The 23747-nt window shown below is 37.3% G+C and overlaps 3 protein-coding genes across 5 annotated transcripts; 1 reads left to right on the top strand and 2 right to left on the bottom strand.

Moving 5' to 3' along the window:
* Positions 1-103: 103 nt before the first annotated feature.
* Positions 104-6750, bottom strand: LOC106157363 (antizyme inhibitor 2). 2 transcript variants are annotated; one of them, XM_013532992.2, is made up of 6 exons: positions 6482-6750; positions 3577-3747; positions 2555-3027; positions 1849-2176; positions 1104-1214; positions 104-828 (listed from the first exon to the last, which is right to left on the bottom strand). In XM_013532992.2, the coding sequence occupies exons 2-6, from the start codon at positions 3688-3690 to the stop codon at positions 598-600; spliced, it is 1257 nt and encodes a 418-aa protein (XP_013388446.1). In that variant the 5' UTR covers positions 3691-3747; positions 6482-6750; the 3' UTR covers positions 104-597. The 2 variants fall into 2 exon arrangements, with proteins under 2 accessions (XP_013388446.1, XP_013388447.1); XM_013532993.2 differs by lacking the exon at positions 3577-3747.
* Positions 6751-10193: 3443 nt separating this feature from the next.
* Positions 10194-15219, bottom strand: LOC106157362 (antizyme inhibitor 2). 2 transcript variants are annotated; one of them, XM_013532991.3, is made up of 6 exons: positions 14744-15219; positions 13969-14140; positions 12948-13420; positions 12016-12343; positions 11326-11436; positions 10194-10836 (listed from the first exon to the last, which is right to left on the bottom strand). In XM_013532991.3, the coding sequence occupies exons 2-6, from the start codon at positions 14080-14082 to the stop codon at positions 10606-10608; spliced, it is 1257 nt and encodes a 418-aa protein (XP_013388445.2). In that variant the 5' UTR covers positions 14083-14140; positions 14744-15219; the 3' UTR covers positions 10194-10605. The 2 variants fall into 2 exon arrangements, with proteins under 2 accessions (XP_013388445.2, XP_086871707.1); XM_087015581.1 differs by having other exon boundaries at positions 14749-15219.
* A 2399-nt stretch (positions 15220-17618) lies between these two features.
* Positions 17619-21087, top strand: LOC106160135 (uncharacterized). The gene is made up of 6 exons (XM_013536653.2): positions 17619-17978; positions 18848-18875; positions 19245-19412; positions 19602-19738; positions 20128-20257; positions 20666-21087. The coding sequence occupies exons 1-6, from the start codon at positions 17901-17903 to the stop codon at positions 20674-20676; spliced, it is 552 nt and encodes a 183-aa protein (XP_013392107.2). The 5' UTR covers positions 17619-17900; the 3' UTR covers positions 20677-21087.
* Positions 21088-23747: the final 2660 nt, after the last annotated feature.

Here is a 23747-nt window from a genome sequence, read left to right as displayed (position 1 = left end):
TAATTGAGTCTGACATAGATATTAAATTACGTTTTAAACGTCTACTTCCTGTAGTTGGTTTTAGAACGAAAATGGTGAGGTTGATATTGTTTAGAACCCAACATGAAACAAGAAACCATTTATGAACTAAGATAGTGTAGTGCTTGGATGAGTTGATCATATTCTTGTTTTTCTTCAGTCAACTCAACATTCATTTCGAGGCTAGGCTATTACATGGGGCGAGTAAATCTCCAGTTATGGAATAGAGGCGCTTGCGCTCGGTCGCAATTCGCGATGCTTTCGAGTTACGGAGCCCTGGCGGACTTGCATGCAGCTAACATGTTAACAAATTACTGTTTATACACATAAGTACGCTGAATATAAAATGCCTACTACCTAGCTGATAGGTATAAAATATGCTGTGCCGACGAGAACGCTAGTTATTGGTGTGGTATAAAAATGACCCAGATAAAAATGAGGATTAAAACCGTTTGTAGCAATAGGCGATTTTTTTCTAATTTTTCTACGGCAATGTTTAGTTGATATTATTTCCATTGTTTTTTCAACATGTGTGATTCTCCAATCAAGACAGGAATACAAACTCCCCAACTGTCTCCCCTAATCACCGAGTCCGGAGGTGATTTCATCAGACGCAAAATAAAATAGTTCCGGCGGAGCAATCCCATTGAAGGAGGATGCAAGCACAATAGTGTACGCCCCCATGTTAGGCACGTACAACCAGTCTCCGATGTCCAGTTCGGGCAGTTGGATGTTCTGTGCCAGGAGATCATCAGGGTTGAGTGTGGGACCCCATAAGGTGCTCTGGTAGACCGGCATTTGGACGTCGTCCTATAATGATCCCAATTTGATTACACAGCGTATCGTGATATACATATCAGGATATTTAAAAATAAAAACATAACTGTGTTCATTGCTCTATATTCATTTAATAAAAAAGGGGGAAATAGCCATTTACATTTTTGGATTATAACCGAAATGTTAAGATAATACACCCTTTACCAACTGCATTGTCACTCAATCAGTAAATCTGGTTACCAAATTTTACCCAAAATTAGTGAAACCTCATATAAATATTCTTTGTGATTATTGTCTCAGATACATACCTTTAAGACGTGGAAATTTCCAACCAGCTTATCAGCCATAAATGACTTAATGATACAGAATGACCCATGGATCCCATCATTGACGTAGTAGAAGTATGACTGTTCAGAGACCTATAAGGCACATGAAAAAAAAAAAAAAAAAAAAAAAAAAACAGGGACCAGCTTAAAAATAGTTTCAGGCGGATCAGACATACAAACTGATATATAAGTCACGAACACTTACTCGGGAAGGAAGCATACACCAAGAATTAAAGTTACAGACATGTATGGAGTGAGCGTGGATTCCTTATATCGCACATTTATATCGCCACTTCTACTAGTTCTTCTACTAATTTCTTACACGACTCATATTAAGTCATGCCAAGGGATAAGCCAATTTAATCCCTCGGTCTGCCAAAATAAAAAAAAACTTCACTTTTTTCAAATTTCTGGTCGTAAACTTGACATTTTTTCCGCCCCTCGGTTTGTTAAAGTCTGCCAGACGTAGTAAATGCATGACGCATTACTGCTGCGCCCACAATAGCATTAAATTTCAAATAAGATTTGACAGCAACGATCGAGTGATACACAAAGCACAGAAATAAAGGGGAAAAGTTGTTCAAAAAGTATTTTTCGGGATACCCGAGACAACACCCTTTAGTACTTCTTCACGTTATGATATTTGAAAATATATAATGGGATTTAGTCGGGTTTATCAAACATTTAACTTCATACGGAACTTTACGAAAAATTTAAATGCACAAACCTTGGCCGAGGTTGCCGAGCGTAAAACTCGTTTTCCGATAACTCTTAGTGCCAAGGTGAAGGCCGACTGCACGTAGTACACTCCAGGTTCAGCAATGACTTCAAAATTTTCTTCTTTTGGGAAATATTCGTCTAGCGCCATGTTTATGACTTTGGCAGCATCAGAGAACGTTGGATTGTTTTCGACTGCATAACCGGCGAACCCACCACCAATGTCCAGTAAGTTGAGGTTGTAGTCCATGGATTTGGCTTCATCAAAGATGTCACGGCACAAGCGTATGGTGTGGTGGTAGGCCATGTAATCAGTGCAGAGGCCACCGATATGGAAGCTAAGGAAAATAAAATTTTGTGAAACACTGAATTACATACCGAACTATAGCAAATAATAAAATTGTTCAATTTCACACTCTTACTACTTTAATTATTAAGGATGCAGTGCAGATGCATATACATGTACTAATTTAATAATTTCAAAATTCTACCCTCAAGTTTTCATTGTTAACTTAAATGTGGAAGATTACACAGATACATGCATACATTTAAGATTTAGATGTGTGAAGATGGTTTACAAAACCGTGTTTATACACAGTAATTCAATTGAGCTGTGAACCAGTGCGTCTCCAGCAGTTTCTGAATAGACAAAACAGATGTAGTTCAATGATATTAATGTTACAGCCACCGGATAATAGTAACAGTTGTTGAACTACCTGACACCCACGACGGTCAGTTCCATTTCTTTTGCCTTCGCGAGAAGTTCTTTGCATTGGTCTAAGGCACAACCATACATCTTGCCGTGTTTATATACATCCTCGTCATCTTGTGGTTGGATCCGTAACACAAGTCTTGCACTTGGATAGAGTCTCTTTATCTTGAACAATTCACACTCGTTGTCAAAGGCCATTAGGTCGACTCCTTGTTTTGAAGCAAGTTTGATATCTTGGGGATCTTTGCAAGGATGGCCATATTTTATCCGATCTGTCCCCACCCCAAGATTTAGAACCTGCTGGAACTCAGCACTGCTGGCGCAGTAAAACCCCGCTCCAAGTGCCGCAATCGTCTTCACGACTGGCTCAGTGTTGTTACATTTCACGGCGTAGAAGGGTTTGACACGTGGCATTTGTGCCAGCCACTGCTTGTGCTTGTCAACGATGTCATCCAAGTTAACGATATAGAAGGGTCGCTGCAATAAATGTAATCATACGTAGGAAATTGTGTTGACAACAACCCTAAATTGACCGTAGCATAAATAATATTCTTTTTGGATGCTTTCCGATTTGGATTTGTCTGGATACTTATACAACAATCAAATAACATTGACAAAAATGTCGGTCCTCTGAAAAAAATACCAATTACTGTAGATGACCAATGTGGGTGATTTCAATCTATTGCCGATGGTTACTGAAAGGACCAATTTCGCCGATAATTGAATACTGTAATTGAATACACATTGTCTGCAACACAAGCCTTAAATTATCAACACTTGTTATCAAGTAGAAAACTAAAAGAACGCAGTCTGATAAAAAGGTAAATCTCCTCAAACGAAACTGATTTTTAACCTATGAGAAATAGCATAAACGCCTTTACTGGACAGTCTTATTGGTGACAGTATTCTTATTTAGTGGACTTCTGTTTTCAGACTTATTACAGTTGTGGTTGCATTTAAAGAAGTCTTACGTCATAATGCAAATGCTATGATAAAAATCAAATAATTTTCAAATGTCGTAATTACCCTGTCATTCACTTCCATAATCTTTTCCTTAATAACTTGTAATACTGCGTGGTGACTGTGCAGTCCAGGATTTTTCTCAATATTTTGCGGGCTTTGAGGGTGTGCTGTCGCCATTTTGTTCTCTTTAAAAAGCAGTTGCGTTATCTTTCCCTTTATAATATTTGTAACAATCTGAAAAAATTAATTGTAAATAATTAAAGGTTCTGAAAATAGCTCGGTATGTTTACTTTGGCAGAAAGAAAAAAAAAATACATTCTGAGTATCATGAGTTACCTTGGTGGGGATGTCAGCTTCTCTAGATGTACCATCTTGTGGCCATTGTTTTCCTATTTTTGCCAATATTTTGCTATGCTGTGTTGGGGATGTTTTGGTTATAACTTTATTTGATATTGTCTTTGTTTATTCCTAATTTTTGTTATTTTGATTTTCAATAATTTCAATAAAAGACTATTTTCCAGCCATGTGGATTTAGTCTTATTTATTTATGACCAAAACAGAGCTTCATTGAGCTTGGGAACATTTGGATACCTAAAATAATAATTATGTTACAATAATGTTTATATAGGTAATGGCATGTTTATAGGGGATAGGTTAATGTTTCATCAATTTGGGAGAGCACGTTAATTATTTATTTATTAGAAGAGAAGAGGGCAATGACTAGCTAGAATAATTTGGACAATAAATGAGATAATATGGATTGATGTAATACAAAATCCCCAAAGGAAAGGGCTTGGAATTTTGGTAGATTATGAACAAAGGGTGTGATACACTTATGGTTGCAACTTGAATGCAATGGAGAGATGATTTCCAGAAATGACAATGCCCAACTTCACCGGGCAAAAAAAAAATTCAATACGCAAGACGTTAGGAAACTGGTCTAAATGGTTATTCATCTGATTTGAATTCCATAGAGTTTCCCATGAAAGATATTGATCACGGAAGACTGATGTCTAGCACTGGATGGGCTGAGACAGGCTCTTGCCGAAGTTTTTTTGGTTCTCAGACAGTGAGGCATCAACAAACTGGTAATGTCAGTACCCTAACAGCTACATGTACACAAGATCCTATCTGTGCTAGGATCCCTCATGGAATATCTTTAACTTTGGGTGACTTGCTTTACTAAGTGCTTCTTACTACATATTGCACAAAATATGTGGTAAAGAAGAAACATCACCATGTGGTCAAGGTTAGCTGCACCAATGTTCTTACCTGTGACCACCTGCTTTGGCTATGAATTGTAGACAGGCTAACAACACCACACAAAGAAGCTGAGACACTTCCACAAAACATACTGCTAGAACAACTTTCATGTTAAAACATTAAGTTGCAAGAAAAAATTCCAACGCTGAGGTCCTCATGATCAGATGTTTAACCTTGAGCAATTGATCCATCCTGATGCAGTTATAGCATAGCTGGATAGGACATGTAGTCTGCATGCTTGATCATACGTCATATAAAATACTGTTCTAACTAACAAACCATCAGGTGCAGCAGCCAAAAGAGCAACCCCTCACAAAAAACATTCATCATTTGCATCATTGCATGGGAACAAGTTGCCTCAGAGGAAAGTGGTATCTTTTCACAAAAGAGAGAACCTGCAAAACCAACGAGACAACTGCAGCAGCGCAGGTAGCCAAGGGGGCATAATGCAGAAAGTCTCCAGGAAGCAGCCTCCTTCCCTAGTTGACAGTGACAGTGACCCTTCCTAGCACAATTTGCCTAGACCAGCCATCTCTCTACCAATAGAAATCCTCAAGGCGACTACATAGTTTTAATTGTTTCCAATGGACGAACAAGCACATCTACAGCAAGTGACAACTAATGGTATGATGTAATTAATCTTGGAATTCACTTGCCTTTTTTATTGTTCTGTATTACAATCATATTGAAGTCCAACAGTTCAAATGTGGTCATCATAACGTCAATTAAGCCATTCTGGTCACTTGCACTTGTTTCTAGGTCTGGCGATATCCATTTAAAATTGTTATATAAAATACTTTTGTACTAATTAGACTTCAAGACGTATCCAAGTGAATGCGAAGACTTGGGCCTATATTGGTGTTAGAGCCTTGCAATAATTTCTACTTGCATAATATCTTACAGGTGATACCACACATGACTTCTACACCCAAAAATGATGAAAACGATGTATAGCATGCTTGTGTAAGAGCAAGGGCTTAAGTTGGTGAATTACAAGTATCCCTTAACCGTTAACAAATTTGTGGCTGGCAGTCATCTTGGATTTGAGGGTCAATTAGAACTTACCTGTTGTCTGGGTTCCCATACCTAGATCATTCTAACAGGATCGGTCTACCTTCAAGGGGTTTTTCGCTAAATTGCTCTCAGCTTTAGGGGATTTTAGATGTCTGACACGCCTACCTAAGCTATTGAGCGATAGATAATTACCCCCTATCAGCTTCAGTGGGCGTGACAGACATCTAAGCCACTTTAGTTGATTGCAATTTAGCCAGAACCCCCTAGGAGATAGATGTGTACGATAGGGTCTGGGAATGGTCCCTAAGACTAAGAAAAATCGCTGTCTGGTTTTGGAGTTCTAAGTGTCATTTAATTAGCGTAAAAACGCTTTTCGTTGGTGCTCAGGTAAAGGAGAAATTTAAGGAACCGATCCCCCCCCGCATCCTCATTTTTTGTCATACTGATACTTTAACCTGATTTGGCACGGGGGTGTTTTGAGATAGGCAGGCCCACGTGAGAAATCCTCACCTCTTATGTAAAATACTTAATCTTATGTTGGATCATTAATGCACTGGCATTACGTACTCCAGGATTTTTCAGCATCGCCAACCTAGACGTTTGTGTTGGCAATCTACCATGGTGAAATAAATAAACGCAAAGTTTGAAAATGTCTTCATTGATTTACATAGATAAACGATAAATGGCTTACCGGCTAGTCTTCATTAATTTACCTTCTAACATGTGCAACTGGCATCAAGAAAAGTGAAGGACCTTTCTAATGGTCTTCACGTAGGTTTATATTCACCTGCACTGCAAAACTGTTAACAAACTTATTGCACAATCTGTCTGTGGTAAGTGTGTTATTCGAGTCACTATGTTCAATGGGCATAATGTTGCCTTATATGACAAAAAATCGTTTTGCCCTAGCATACGGCACAAATAATTTTCCTGCTCAGACTTGATTATACCAGTATTGCGTCAGCAGTTCTGGTTGGCTGCTACAGAATAATGATAGTCCAAGAAATTGGTGCAGAAAAAAGGGTGAATTGTGCGTTTTTTACCTACAAGCATGAAATTTGCCACAGTTGTAGATAATGGAATTCTAAGCTTTTTTGGATATATGGGCATGTCTGAAAATTCCAGTATGGCCGCCAAATCCAATATGGCCGCCACAAATACTCTTTTAAATTAAAACATCTAATATATAGTCCTAAAATGGTTAAGAATATCATTTTATAGCTGGAAAATATCATGCTATAAATGACTTATCAATATCCGCTTCTACAGGTGTATAGAATTCCAAAATGGCCTCCAAAAGTAAAATAAGCAGTTTACTTACGCAAAATATGCAGCAGTTTTGTAAAATCATCAAGCACTTACAATTACAAGCATAAAAATTGGCACAGTTATGTAGAACATGATTCTAAGCAACGTTGGATATAGGGGCATGTCTGAAAATTCCAATATGGCAGCCAATTTCAATATTGCCCCCAAAATACCCTTTCAAGGTGAAAGTTATTTGTATAGTCTTTTATAAAAATATCATTTAATGGTTAGAAAATACCATTGTATGTATGAAGTATCAGTATCTGCCACTTAAGGTTTTAAAATTCCAAAATGGCCTCCAAAAGTCAGCAGACCACAACTATTGAATTGTAATGACTCGGGAATAGGCATGTGGGCTTTGCAAACTACCTGTATAATCAGCATATTCCTACCTGTGCAGGAGCTATTCTACAGAGTTTTTAAAAAACCATCAAGCATGATACATTTATTATGTACTGAAAAAGTCCTTCTTTTGATAAACCAACATAAGTAGTTTGACTTTTTGCTCTGGATTCTTATTTAGATCAATTCCCAGTTAGCAATCTTCTTATATGGCACTCATGAGTGACTCCCCCTTTCTAAGAAAAAAAGTATCATGCAAAATCCATAAAATGTGAAAGAAACACCAGAATAACTTAGCCTTAAAGAGGCAAATATAAAAAACTTGGGGTGTACCAATTTTGTCTGTTGGTTATGATTCTTCAGCTAGATCAGTGCATGGCGCTTCATCAAATGCTCATAAATATAACAAAAATGACAGCTAATCAAACATACAGGTCTCAACAATTTGGTGTTTTTCATTGGTAAAGTACTAAAAGCGGGGCACATTTGCACTCGATAATGTTATGATGTTATCTTGTGCTTCAAAAGTAAATTAGAAAAGCTTCTTATTTAAAAAATTGGCTTTAGTACATTCGCAGTAATGGCCACCGAGAATTTAGTGAAAATTTATGAGCAAAGAAATACCTGTACCCCAAACAGAGGGCAGGTGTTGATACGTGCTGTATCCAAGAGTTGCATTGCAGACTTCACACTTCGTGCACTAAAAAAGAAGCACTGATCTATAGGCGCCAAACTTTGGTTTTCATTTGATCATTTGGCAACTTGTTTAGTTACAAACTTATACTTTCAAAAAACTGAACATGAAAATAAAAGAATTAAAATCCTCCAGACAGTTAATACATACAAAACTTCAAAAAACGATGTATTCTGAGGATTACATCAAGAAATTAGTGCAATATGGACTTTGAAAGGTAAAAATTCATGAGATTTCCGGCATCATTGTCTCTGTGGGACAATCCAGAATGAAGCCATGAGAAGTATTCACTTACCCAGCTTACAAAATCTACCAGGAAGCTCCTACCACATCTGTTTGTAGTTATGTGTGCAGTTGCTAACTGTGGTGAGGGGAGTCAGAAGCATTGGAAGACTGGTGCTATAAGGGTTCACACTAGTAACCTACATCTACTAATATGCCCTTCCACACTTTCATATTCCTATTGACCCTCATGCATGTAAACTGATGCTTTCTGGTGTTAAAAACGACCAATGCCTCTTGGTATTTTGTTGGGGAAAGTGGATTACATGTAGAAGCTTTAGCTTTAAGGAAATAATGGGAAAGCTGAGGGAAACACAACTACTAGTAAAGCTTAGGCACACATTAATGAATGAAAATTATTTAACCAAATAAGTAGAAATTTCGGTGTAGCTAGCTGTTATCCTCTGTTGAGATATTGTCCATTTACTAAAGTAAAAGGTTGACCGCCCATAAAATGTGCAACACTTACTTGATAAAATAACTTTCGTTAATTTGAAACTTATTTGTGAAAATACCTTGACATTTTCATATCCTTGACATTTATAGAATTGCTGCATGTGGTGTCACAACTAGACCAAAAGGAGTCCTGTTCCATTTTTTATGGTCATTTGGGTCTAAATATAACTAAAGGAGCGAAAAACCAAAAAAGAGTAAAGACTGTTGTCAGTCATATTATATAGTAGTCTTTTTTTTACTTTAAAAGGGTTTTAGTGGCCATATTAGAATATTCAGACATGTCCCTATATAACAAATTGCTTAGAATCCTGTTCTGTACAATTGAGCCAATTTTCATGCTTGTAGTTTTAAGTGCATGATGAATTCACCATACTGCTGCTGTGAGTGGCCTGTTTTTCTTATTTTTGGGGGCCATTTTGGATCTCTATACACTTAAAGAATCAAATATTGATACTTCATGCATACCATAGTCTTGTCTAACCATAAAATGTTATCTTAAGTTATTATATTATTATATATACTTGAAGTTTTAATTTGAACGGGTATTTGTGTCGGCTATATTGGATTTGGGGGCCATATATTGAAATGTTTAGACATGCTCATACATCCAAAAGTGCATGGAATCCTGTTTTACAACTGTACCAAATGCCATGCTTGTAGTTTTTGATGAATTAACCACTCTGCTGGATATCTTGGATTAGTAGAGTGCTTTTTACTATTGGCGGCCATTTTGGATTTAATACACCTAAAAAAGCAAATATTGATTCTAAATTCATACCGTGGTGTTTTTTAACGATTGTATGATATTTACGCCCTTAAAAGACTATATACTTGAAGTTTTAATTAGAAGCCGTATTTTTGGAGGCCATCTTGAATTTGAAGGCCATTTTTAAATTTTCGGATATGCCCATACATCCAAACTTGCTCAGAATTTCATTTTCCACAAACCTGCCAAATTTTATGCTTGTAGTTTTAAGTGCTTGATGAATTCCCCATTCAAATGGATATCTTGAATAAATGGTCTGCTTTTTTTACTTTTGGCGGCCATTTTGGATTTAATACACCTGAAGGATTCATACCATGGTGGTTTCTAACCTTTATATGATATTTTAAGTCATTAGAAGACTATGTACTTGAAGTTTTAATTTGAAAAGGTATTTTGGTGGCCATATTGGTTTTGCCGGCCATTTTGGAATTTTCAGACATGCCCATATATCCAAATTTGCTTAGAATTTTATTGTCCATAAGTGTGCCAAATTTCATGCTTGTAGGTAAAAAATGCACAATTTTCACCAATTTCCTGGACTATGAATGGCTGTAAAACTTGTAAGATGTTTATTGCATAATCTGTCTCTGGTAAGTGAGTGTGTTAATGACTCTTTTTGATATGCAAGTCACTATGTTGAATGTACATTATGTTGCCGTATATGCCGTGCATAACAATTTCGTTTTACCCAGGTATACGATACAAATCATTTTCCTGCTTAGACTAGATTATACCTGTGTTACTGTCTGAATGTAAGAGGAATATAAGACGCCTAAATGAGGCGTGGAAAATGAGGATTAAAACTGAAAGTAGCAATAGGCAATTTTTTCTAAGTTTCTACGATCATGTCATACGTTTTAATTGATATTGTCTACGTTTTAGTTCATATTGTTCCCATGTTTTTTTCAACATGTGATTGATATGGGCTCCAATCAAGACAGATATACAAACTCCTCAACTGTCTCCCCTAAGCACCGAGTTCGGAGGTGATTTCATCAGACGCAAAATAAAATAGTTCCGGCGGAGCAATCCCATTGAAAGAGGATGCAAGCACAATAGTGTATGCCCCCATGTTAGGTACGTACAACCAGTCTCCGATGTCCAATTCGGGCAGTTGGATATTTTCTGCCAGGAGATTATCAGGGTTGAGTGTTGGACCCCACAAGGTGCTCTGGTAGACCGGCATTTGGACCTCGTCCTATAATAATCCAAAAATGATTTCAAAGCGTATCGTGTGTGAATATATATATATATATATATAAATCAAATACATGTATTTAGGCATAAAACATAACTGTGTTGATTGCTCTATTATTATTTAAAAAAGAAAAATTAACAAAAAAAGGAGGAAAAAATAACCTGTAACATTTTTGGATTATAACCAAAAGGTTTAGATAATAAACCTTTTACTTACTCATTTTTTACTCTATCAGTCAATGTGGTTACCAGATTTTACCCTATATAATTTAACGGATTTAAGCCGTCTTCTGGGTCTTCCAGAAGACGGTCAGATTTTCAAGTTTACATTGAAAGATATCTAATTTTTTCTGTTGGAAGACTGTCAAAATTGGAGGAAGGATCAACAAAGATCATTTGGAAGACTGTCAGAAAATAGCTCTGAATCCGCCCCTGATATTTGTGAAACCTCATGTAAATACTTTTCATGGTCATTGTATTAGCTACATACCTTTACAACGTGAAAATTTCTAACCAGCTTGTCAGCCAAAAATAACAAATTGCAAAAGAATGACCCATGGATTCCGTCATTGAGGTAGTAGAAGTATGACTGTTGAGAGACCTTTATGGCACATGAAAAAAGATAGAGATCATGTTAAAGTAGTTTGAAACGGATCAGACATACAAACTAATAGATTAGTCACGAAAAGTTAAACAAATAGTAAGCAAACGCCAAAATTAAAATTACAGACATGTATGCAGTGAGCGTTGTTTCCCTATATCTCACATGAGCCACTTCTACAAGTTTTTTACACGACTCAAGTTAAGTCATGCCAAGAGATAAGCCAATATAATCCCTCGGTCTGCCAAAATAATGGCTTAAAAACTTATTGTTGGACATTAACTTGATATATTTATCCGCCCCTCAGATTGTTAAACTGCCTGACGTAGTTAGAACATTACGCATTACTGCTACGCACACAATAGCACTAAATTTCAAGACTTGACAGAAACAATCAAGTGAAACATATAGCAAAGAAATAAAGCTGAAAACATGTTCAAATAGTATTTTTCGGCATGCATGAAACGACACCCCTTAGTAATTTTTACGTTATGTTATTAGAAACTATATAATGGCATTTGGTAGAGTTTATCAAACACTTAACTTCATACACAACTTAAAAAAAATTAATGCACAAACCTTGGCTGAGTTTGCCGAGCGTAGAACTCGTTTTCCGATAACTCGTAGTGCCAACGTGAAGGCCGACTGCACGTAGTACGCTCCAGGTTCAGCAATGACTTCAACATTTTCTTCTTTAGGGAAATATTCGTCTAGCGCCATGTTTATGATTTTGGCAGCATCAGAGAATGTTGGGTTGTTTTCGACTGCATAACCGGGGAACCCGCCACCAATGTCCAGTAAGCTGAAGTTGTAGTCCATGGATTTGGCATCATCAAAGATGTCACGGCACAGGCGTATGGTGTGGTGGTAGGCCATGTAATCAGTGCAGAGGCCACCGATATGGAAGCTAAGGAAAATATAATTTTGTGAAACACTGAATTACATACCTAACTATAGCAAATAATAAAATTGTTCAATTTCACACTTTTACTACTTTAATTATTAAGGATGCAGTGCGGATGCATATACATGTACTAACTTAATCATTTCAAAATTCTAAATTTCAAAATTTATATTTAGGTGTGCGTAACTTGTGACTATGTATTTTCCTATTCACACACTGCATTTTGAATTGCAATTACTCCAAATCTAGATTCTATCGCTGTAAAGCCTCTCGTGTGAACGATTCAAACAAAAATAGTGTGAACGGGACTTACCTCGCTTTAAATTAATTACCAAACAACTAGTGGCCATTTAATTTTTATCATCACACTGGACAAATTCAAAAAGAAACTTAAATTGTTAACTTAAATATGGAAGATAAAAGAGATACATACATACATTTGAGATTTAGATGTATGAAGATGGTTTACAAACCTGTGTTTATACAGAGTGATTCAATTAAGCTGTGAACCAATGCGTCTACAGTAGTTTCTGAATAGACAAAACAGTTGTAGTTCAATGATATTAATGTTACAGCCACCGGATAATAGAAACATTTGTTGAACTACCTGACACCCACGACAGTCAGTTCCATTTCTTTCGCCTTCACGAGAAGTTCTTTGCACTGGTCTAAGGCACAACCATACATCTTGCCGTGTTTATATACATCCTCGTCATCTTGTGGTTGGATCCGTAACACAAGTCTTGCGCTTGGATAGAGTCTCTTTATCTTGACCAATTCACACTCGTTGTCAAAGGCCATCAGGTCGACTCCTTGTTCTGAAGCAAGTTTGATATCCTGGGGATCTTTGCAAGGATGGCCATATATTATCCGATCTGTACCCACCCCAAGATTTAGAACCTGCTGGAACTCGGCACTGCTGGCGCAGTCAAATCCCGCTCCAAGTGCCGCAATGGTCTTCACGACTGGCTCAGTGTTGTTACATTTCACGGCGTAGAAGGGTTTGACACGTGGCATTTGTGCCAGCCAATGCTTGTGCTTGGCAACGATGTCATCCAAGTTAACGATATAGAAGGGTCGCTGCAATAAATTTAATCATATGTAGGAAATTGTGTTGACTACAACACTTAATTGACCGTAGCAAGAATCATATTCTTTTGCATGCTTTTCTTTTTGGATTTGTCTGGATATTTATTCAACAATCGATAACATTAATAAAAAACATCGGTCTTCTGAAAAATATGCCAATAACTGTAGATGACCAATGTGGGTGGTTTTAATCTATTGCTGATGGTTACTGAAAGGACCAATTTCGCAGATAATTGAATAATTGAGTACATATATAATGTCTGCAACACAAGCTTTAAAACATCAACACTTGTTTTTGGATTATTTACTAAAAGAACGCAGTCTGATTAAAAGGTAAACCTTTTCAAACGAAACTGATTTTTACCTATGAGAAATAGCAAAAATGCCTTTACTGGACAGTCTTATTGGTGACAGTATTCTTATTTAGTGGACTTCTGTTTTCAGACAAATTACAGTTGTGGTTGCATACTTAAAGAAGTCTTACACCATGATGCAAATGCCATGATAAAAATCAAATAATTTTCAAATGTCATAATTACCCTGTCATTCTCTTCCATAATCTTTTCTTTAATAACTTGTAATATTGCGTGGTTACTGTGAAGTCCAGGATTTCTCTCAATATTTTGCGGGCTTTGAGGGCATGCTGTCGCCATTTTGTTCTCTTTAAAAAAGCAGTTGCGTTATCTTTCCCTTTAAATTATTTGTAAAAATCTGAAAAAAATAATTGTTAATACAATTTAAAGGTTCTGAAAATAGCTCAATATGTTTTTCTTTAGCAGAAATGAAAAATGCATTCTAAGTACCATGAGTTAATTTGGTGAGAATGTTAGCTTCTCTAGACAGATGTTTCCCTCTTTTGCTGATGGCAAATATAACGTACATGTACGTCAAAAGGGTTTCTTGGCAAGTCATGGACAGTCATTTCTCATATACACTACTATCACCTTAAGTTTTACACCCCACAGAATAATGACCAAGACCTAAACATGACTTCGTACAAAACCTCACACCTTCTCTCCACATCTGTTTTCCCCCACTGTTATTGCATGTAATGTATCACAATGTCATTCACACCTCTACCTATTCCTATCTCGGTAGTTTATTAATTTACAAGCAGGTGGAAAGAATATTTCCAGTTGATAAACCCTACCTCCCCCCCACCCCCAACAGAAATGGAAGTTGTTTTGAGTAGCTAGATCGCAGGTTACACGGGGGTGTTTTGAGATAAATTACCTAGTATAAATACACATAAGCACAAAGTCTGAAAATACCTTCATTGTTTTGCAGAGATAATTAAATGCTAGGCCTACATACCTTACCGGTTAGGTTATATTAATTTGTCTTCTATACGTACAACTGGCATCTAGAAAAGAGAAGGGCTTTTCTAATGAATGGCTGTCCTCGGGTAGGTTTATATTCACCTGCACTGTAAAACTGTTAACATGTTTATTGCATAGTCTGTCTCTGGTAAGTGAGTGAGTTAATGCTTTTTAAGATTCGAGTCCCTATGTTAAATGTACATAATGTTGCCATAAGACATGCATAACAAAAAATTCCTTTTGCCCAGAGATACGGCACAATAAATCATTTCCCTGCTCAGTCTTGATTATACCAGTATTGCTTCAGGAGTTCTGGATGGATGCTACAGAATAATGTAGCACCTGTTTCATGAATAGGTTAATGTCTACAAGGATAGTGCAGATCACTATACGGTCAAAATATAAAATCGACGTAAATACAGTGCGTTTTATTAGCGTTTTGTTAGGGATTGTATAAAATGGCATCGTTTTTCATGTACACAAAAACGATACGCTGTAAAATAGTAATGACCAGCTGCATGCGAAACACCGCCCTTGAGCCAGTTAGAGGATTTTTGCGCCTAAATTCATATATTACTAATTATCCAAGACCAACTTAACTAACAGTGTTTAGCGTGACTAATTTACAAACGGTTCTAAAATGGCAACATGAAAAAAATTCTACTTGTTCCAAATGGCGAAGAGAGATCACTGCATTTGATGGTAGAGACGGTCTCGGAAATTCCAAACATCTGCTGCTATCTCGTTATAAATTTACCGACTACTTTCTCGTAACCGCCCGGATGTGGTCAGAGTGTCCGCCTTCGCACCAAGAGGACGTGGGTTTGGCCCCGTCCGAGGACATGCTGGTACCAGTCCTTCAAAAACGGTTCCTGTTGTCTCCCCGCTTGGTACTCAGCACTTACGGGTTGAAGCAGAGGTGAAGTTCCGGGCATAACGGCGAAAGATATTGTTCTTTTGATAACTTTGAGCGCCTCATGCGGCAGTATAGCTGTATTCTCCCCAGGGAGGTGAGAGCGTCAACACCCAGTCTGTATCTCGGCCAAAAATAGTCAGGCGTCTATAGTAAAATTTTACCAGGTCAGGAAAGATAAGATCGCCCATTTTTACTTTTTTCACACCATTTTTTCCTGAATTTTATTTAAATTGGACAATCAAATAAAAAATAATACTCATCTTCTACTTTTTTTATCGTTACAGAGAATACAGAGTCTATCTTCTAATTTTTTGTTAACAAAGCGGACTGTTTCTACATATTATGGAAGAACTCCTGATCTAAAAAGAAAAAAAACAATTAACTAATTTCGATTGACGGAACTGATTCATTTACCATTGTATGTGAAAATTGCTGTTCACCCCAAGAAAATTCATTATTTGGCCAATATAAACAGTTTCTTTTCCTATAAATTTCGTTAAAAATAACACTTCGGTTTCAAATTAAGGCAAGCACATAGTAGAGGCTTGGGAAGCAATTTAGTACAACTAACTTAAGACCTAGGGACACATTGGCCTACGTAGGTCAGCTTATCTCTACGGAGGCTCTCCCTAAGTGCAATCAGCTTAACAGATTAGCACGCCTCCTTCTAGTGTTAACTCGAATACAAAAAAGCTGGTGATTATAAGAGTAACTTGAAAACAAGTAACCATTCAACACATTAGAACAGGAAGTAGTTAAAGAGGTAATTGGATGCTGTTATTGTTGGCATCTCTCCTTTTCTGCAAGAAGCACGCTGGAGTTAAAAGTTTCAGGGCACCTAAAGACCTTGCGTTTGTCTAAGAATGACAGTTTTAGAAACACTGGAAATATTTCATCTCAATGCACATTATGTTTTCTCTTTTTCTCTTCTTTTTTTCTTTTCTTCTTTTCTTTTTCAATTTTCATATAAGTCCCACCGCACATAAGTATTAGCCCTATTTTGATCTGATTTTGAGTGGAGTTGGTCAACAACATGCAGTCCCAGTACATCAGGTCTCAAGTGGACTGCGTTTTTCACTATTTTGTAGCCATATCAATAGACAGAACATATTACTCCAAATGTTACTACGCTGTAGTTTTCTGCCCCTCAGTTGTTGACTGACATACCGCTTAAAGGTACATACGAACCGAGCATCGGTGGAGCGTGGATTCCCAGTAACACATGTAAACCACTTCTACTAGATTCTTATATGACTCAAATAAATTTGACATGCCAAGGGGTAAACTGAATAGATCACTCGATCAGCCATAAAAGACCTTTAGACTGCTCCTTTCTTTAAATTTATGGTTGTAAATTTAACCTACTTCCGTGACCTACTTTCCTGCCCCATTGACATAAAGCTTAGAATACCAGCAGAAAAATGTGTTCAAACCTTATTTTCGGGTAAAATTAAACAATGCCTTTTGGTAATTCTCTTAGTTATACTACTTGAAACTATATGCTGGCATTTGGTTGGTTTCTGTGAGAAAAAATTGACTTTGTATGTATCTTTAACATTTCAATAGAAAATATATTCAGTGCAAGTGACCCAATAGATCCTTAATTAAAGTGCTTATATTCTTTTCGCCATTCCTTCCATCACAGTTGGTGACAAGATACGTGACTCGTACGGTAATTGAATGTTGGAAATATATAAAATGATGATAAAGACCCTATCACCCCAAACACCTATTAAATTGTTGTTCTGTATAAATGCACTGTAACTGCAGTTTTTAAAGGCCTCTGTGAAGTTTTGTTCAATTCTATGAAAGTTCCCATCCGGATAATTTGTTTTTGAAAAGAAAAGAAAAGAAAACATTAACATCCATGAACATAATGGTGAAAACTTTTTCATGAGGACCTTTTACCGCACCAGTTTTTGTCACTTTGGTCTGTTGAACCCCTAGTTGCCACTATTTTTACTCTCTTGTGGGCACGCAGTTAACACTTGGGATTTAAAACACATTTTTACATGATGTGATGAAGTAAAACGAACACTCCATAACCATATCATAACAAAAAAGACGAATCATGGTTCACCATTCATGGACCCGCAAACAGCAGCTTTCACAGGAACTAATAATACGGGCACTTTAATGGGACTATAAGTAGTTCTTATCGAGCCAATTCCATGAAACCATCCACAAAGCAGCACAGCTCAAGCTTGTGAAAGCAGGAGAGAAAAAACGGCAAAGAATGTCAGTGAAACTTGTACTAGAACTTGTGTTTGTTCAAATTGCGAGGCTCTCTTGGGGACAAGATTGTACACCACCGGTAGGTGAGCTTTTAGGATGATTTAAAGCGCATCTTTTGGTGGTGATTGTTAGTTGCAAGTTTTTTTTAAAAAAAATCTATTTATGGATAAACAAGAAATTGGTATTGATGAAAAGGAAGGAGAGAAATTAGCATTGTGCCAATATTAAAGGGATAACAACTCTTCGTATGAGATTCATATTTCACAATACATTGTAAACAACTCGTAGAAATATAGTAGATTCTGTTTTACCACCAAAACGGCGGTAATCGCAATTATTCTGGAATCTGTGCTTGCCATCGGACCACGTGACTATCATAGATGGCGATACTCTGTAATAATCTCTTAAGAGATTCATTAGAGAAACAGACGACACTGTTTTGCTGCTTACAATAGCTTCCTCGGAGGTCGTCTTTGTATTTTAACCTGCTAAAACCGGTCTGCTGTTGCATTGGCTGTACGTGGTGTACGTGGTGGAGCATTATCATCAGGCCTACCCAACTACCAGACTAGGCACCGAATGATCCTGAATTCACCGGTAAATCGGACCACACTACCCGTTTTCAAGGTGTGTATCAGTACGCATTTCACACTATCAGACGCGACACCGCTCTTGCCCAGTACGCGATGTGATAGTGACGATTCTCAGCGGGGTTGAAAAGCATTGCATCACCACTCAAAATTTGTTCAGGGTATGATACTGTGTAAGGGGATGATCTGACACACACCTTGAAAACGGGTAGTGTGGTTTGATCTACCGGTGAATTCAGGATCATTCGGTGCCGAGTCTGGTAGTTGGGTAGGCCTGATCATGCTGAAATATTTTTCAAGGTTAATGACATTATTAGTTATGAGTTTTAATTAATTGCTACATTGTATCTTTTTGCAGGGCTTCCCTCATCTGAAATGTACTGTTAGTAAGTTGACCTTTTGTGATTACTAGATACCATAAAATTGTTGAACAAAATATATACGTACGTACATAATTTAGGAAATGGTTAATAATTAATTTTTGCCAAAATGATGTCTGCTTTTTTAAATACTAGTCATTCACGGCACAAAATATCTTTTGATTCAACTAAATATTATTTTACAATTGCTGCCTTATAATTTTTAACATTGACAATATTGAAGAGGAAAATGTTATAAAGGCAAGATTACAGAGATTTAATGTTAAAATTGTTCATAAAAAGTGATGCGTATTATTTTCATAATACATAATGATACATTTACCTTGTATTGAATAATTAATTTATTTTTTAATTCAATATTTTATTTATTTTCAGGTAAAAACTGTTTAGATGCCTGGCTATCACGTTTGACTAACAATAATCTCAATCCTAGTGCTCCCACTGAGTTGACTGTAAAATCCATCCTTAAAGATTATGTTTACGATGGGCGTATCGTTTCTAATTATCCTGCTTTCAGTATCACTTGGAAGGCAGCTGATGATGGTAAGAATTGTTTAGATGTGAAAATCAACCCTATGTCAAATAATATATATATATATATATCAGTGTTGTCAGTGTTGATGCATTTTGTTAGAGGCACTAAGCATAACTGCATGTTTTAATACCAGAATTATGTAAGGGCCCATTCTCATTGAAATTATTGGTCTACGAAGATTGTTGTTCACCTTTCAGTTGGATTCCGTTACACAAAGGGATTTAAAGTGACCATATTGTTTTTAAATGGGTACAGAGTGAACGAAAATATATGCAGATTCTACAACATGACTGAGGCTGTCTGGAATGATTCTGACCACTTGAACCAACCAGAAGTACGTGTTGCTTTTTATTTTTATACATTCATGTACCTGTATATTGTATAAATGTTTGTAATGTGTTTTGGTGAACTTACATCTGATTGTATATTGATTTCTGCACTAATAAATCATGCAGACGTACTCTCTCTCTCTCCCTTTCTCTCCCTCTCTCTCTCTCTCTCTCACACACACACACACAAACACACACACACACACACATTAGCACTATACGTGCCAACAAACATGCATATATGCACAAGAACTTTCACAAGCATATAAACAATAAATTAAGGTAAAATCCGTGTGGTTTTTGGAAGTTAAATTCTGATTCCTTGCATTTATTATATACCATAACCAATTTGATAATTGAATCATAAATAGTTTTCTTGTGTTTCAACCCCAAGTTCCACTTCTTCATAAATAACCTCCCGCCAAGCACAGACTGCTGGGTTGAAGTTTGCAGCCTCCCCATGCCAAGCCCTGATCGCACTCAACCCTGTGTACATAGGATCCGAACGACATTCAGAGGCAAAGGTGGGTCTTAAGGCGCATTCCCATAGATTTAAGATCGATCTATCCCCGTGGGGAGTCTCACTAGATTACTGTTAGATAATCCGACTTAAATGTCCGTCCCGCCTACTACAAGCTGTAAGGGAGTAATTAACTTCCGTGCGCTGTCGCCTGACTGCAATTTAGCGTGAACCCCCAGGAAGTTAGGTCGATCTAGTAAGATCGATCTTAATCTCTGCGAATGCACTCTTACTCAAAGACTCAAGGTGATTAATCGATCTTTTTAATGGGGAAAATTGTGAATTTTGCAGAAACTGTATTATTTTAGCTTATACAGGGAAGGCTAAAATTTTGGTCTAAAGTTGAGATTAATTTTCGGAAAAACAAGACTCTGATTTTATTTTATCAATTTATCTTTATCAATTTTTTCAGCATCCTGCTAGCACAAGAGTGTCTGATATCAACTCGAGCCATGTAATAAGGTTTCAGGAATTCAGGCAAAAATTGAACTAAATCTGGCAAGACCAAGAGCATCATTAGGTCACGTGATGATCATGAACACCCTGGAAAACATTACAACTGATACAATTAACGGGCTTTTGGTGGTTCGTCAAAAAAGGAAAAATACACACGCACACACGTTGAGGGTTCGTAAACTGTCCTCTTCGTAAACTATCACATTTATTTTATAGCTTTGTTTAGCAATGGTTGAAAAAAAAAACAAAATTGGGACCCGTTTCATCAGCTTTATGAATTTTATAAGTGTAATAAAATCTTGACACACAATTATCAGCAACTTCCTTTATGCATTTAATATTACACATGCTATGTAATCTGCCATTAAGAATGCCTCTACTCTCGCGTGCACGCAAAGACATGCACACTCTCCCTTTCCTCAAGACCATATGACGTAGGTGTAAATATGTCTTCCTAGAATTCACCCATTATGCTATAAACTACAAGAATACATTGCGGAACGCAATAAGCGAAAATATATCGAGACAAAAAGTAATAATAAATGAATGCATACAAAACATCAAAGTGTTGGCGATACGGAATTATTTTCGACAAAATGTCTTAAGTTTGATTAACTGCTGTAGTCTTGTCAATTCAAAATGTTTTCCCAAAATATTGCGTCTTTACTTCTTTATCCACCAAAGCATTAGTTAAGGCCTCGGTCACAACCGGACGCACGAATTTCAGGATCGTACGTCCCCTGCGATTTTTGGGTGTTGCAGTGGCCCTGGAGGTCGTAGAGGTAGAGAAAAGTCTGCCTTGCGAGTCGCAAGGGCCACATGAGATGTCCTTTCAACCTGGGACACTAATTGCAAGGGGTGATGACCGTGGAAGTTGTACTCATTTCTTGAGTTTGTCTTGCTTCCTGTGTACGTGGCACACACTCATCACTTACGAAGGGAATGCAACGCACGGCGAAAGTAGTGCCCTTCTGAATCAGTTTTGCTTCAAACTTGCCTCACACGTTTGGGTGACGTACTGACGGCGTACGTCAGTTTTGCTTCCTGTTCTCCTCTTCTTTCTTCTTCTTCTTCCCTTTTTTCTACTATGTAAGCTTCTTTCTCTTGCCTTTTGCTATTTTTGGAGGCATATTAGAAACTAAATTGAGCAAAAATTTGTAAAAAATTTGAAAATTGTTGTACACGTTACACAGTCGACATTCATTGTAAAGACACAAGCGTGCGTCATGAGCACCCGGGGGTGACGCACGTGTGACGCATTCCCAGTGTGCTCTCGACTTTGTTCGTTAGTTGTGAGGGCGTGCGCCTTACTCAACACGTAAAGCGCACTTGCTCCTTCATTGCTTGCGACGTGCGTCGTGCACAACGCGCGTCTCTCTTGCTAACTCCGTGCGAGGGGAGCAAGTTACGCTTGCGGCCTCGCTGTTCGCAGGCTATTCGTAGAATCTTTTGGACATTTTCAATTGCAACATCCTCCTCCGTACAGCCCGTAAGAGCCCGTGCGGCCGGTTGTGACCGAGGCTATCGCCTGCGGCTCGACAATACACTCGTAATATTTCACGTACAGCTCGACGAATCGTATTGTATCTATCACATAAAGCGAGATGTTTTACACACGCAACGCATAGCGTTTCCTTGCCTCAGTGCAGCGTTCATGACCTGTACCTGAACAACGACAACTCAGCTCTGACCTCGGTAACCTTCATCGAGTCCAAACAAACAGTGGTTCCGATTTTTACCAAAAAATTGTAATCTAAAAATTTAAACGCAATAAACGTATGTTTAAAAAACTTTCCGGTAAGCTTCTTTCTTAATTTATCAGGTGCGCGTAACTTGTGACTATGTATTTTCCTATTCACACACTGCATTTTGAATTGCGATTACGCCAAATCTAGATTCTATGGTTGTAAAGCCTCTCTTGTGAACGAGACGCCTGATCGCGATTCAAACAAAAATAGTGTGAACGGGACTTACCTCGCTTTAAATTAATTTCCAAACAACTAATGGCCATTTAATTTTTATCATCACACTGGACAAATTTAAAAAGAAACTTTGCGAGAGAAACAATTGCTTCTAAAATTGCTGACGTTATCAAGCTTTCCGACCATTGTGCCTATATTGCCAGCATTTGTGAAAAAACAAAACACACATGGTTCAAGTCATTGCGTTAGCTGCGACGGAGTGTTGAGCACGACACATTCTACGTACATTGCGTTAGGTTCAGTTAAGCCCCCCCCCCTCCTTTGTTTTAAGATGTGATATATGTCACAATTTTGTGATAGATGTCCCAGTGATAATATGTTTCGTGGTTTGAGTTGTGGACTGTAGGTCTTAATACGTGGACTTTTGTAATATTATATATTTTAATATATAAAATTTCAATAGTCCACGTATTATTTAAAAATTGCTAGAATTAGAGAGAGAGCTTTGATAATTACTGTGCCTCCTTTTGATTTATCCCATATTTTGTTCATATTTCTTGTCTATTTTAAAACTATTTATTTGGTTAAACACGTGAATTAGATGCCCACATGTGCAGTTGGCTTCTTTCACGTTTGAAGTTGCTTTTATTCGCTTTAAAAAGCTTTCAATTGCACATTGTCCCTACAAATGAAAATTCAAAATAGACATGAAAAGATTTTTATACATTTGATTATAAGATAAGATAAGATAAGAGTTTATTCAGCCAATAATATATATAAATATAAAAATTCATATAAAACGGAAATCGGACTGCTATTCGGGTTACAAGTTATAAATAATAAATTTCCATTTTTGTTGTTAAAATAAGATACAGCAGATGGGTGAAAACTCTTTAAAAACCTTTTAGAACCCTTAAAAGTTAAAAGTCTGCAGTTGCTCGGTTAAAATTTAAAAAGCTCATGTGCGGGGTGGGTATAGTCAGACATGATTTTCTCTGTTTTTATTACTGATCTGTTAGCATAGATGGCACCTAGAGAGGGGAGTTCCAGACCGATGATTTTGCCGCACGTTGATGTGACCATATCTAGACGCTTGCGTTCTTCTACAGTGGCCCG

Source organism: Lingula anatina, chromosome 6, assembly GCF_051362555.1.
Source record: "Lingula anatina isolate TDL-2025a chromosome 6, LinAna3.0, whole genome shotgun sequence".
NCBI classification, from domain to species: domain Eukaryota; kingdom Metazoa; phylum Brachiopoda; class Lingulata; order Lingulida; family Lingulidae; genus Lingula; species Lingula anatina.
Note: the sequence above shows the minus strand (reverse complement) of the source record. Positions and strands in the feature narration are given on the sequence as shown.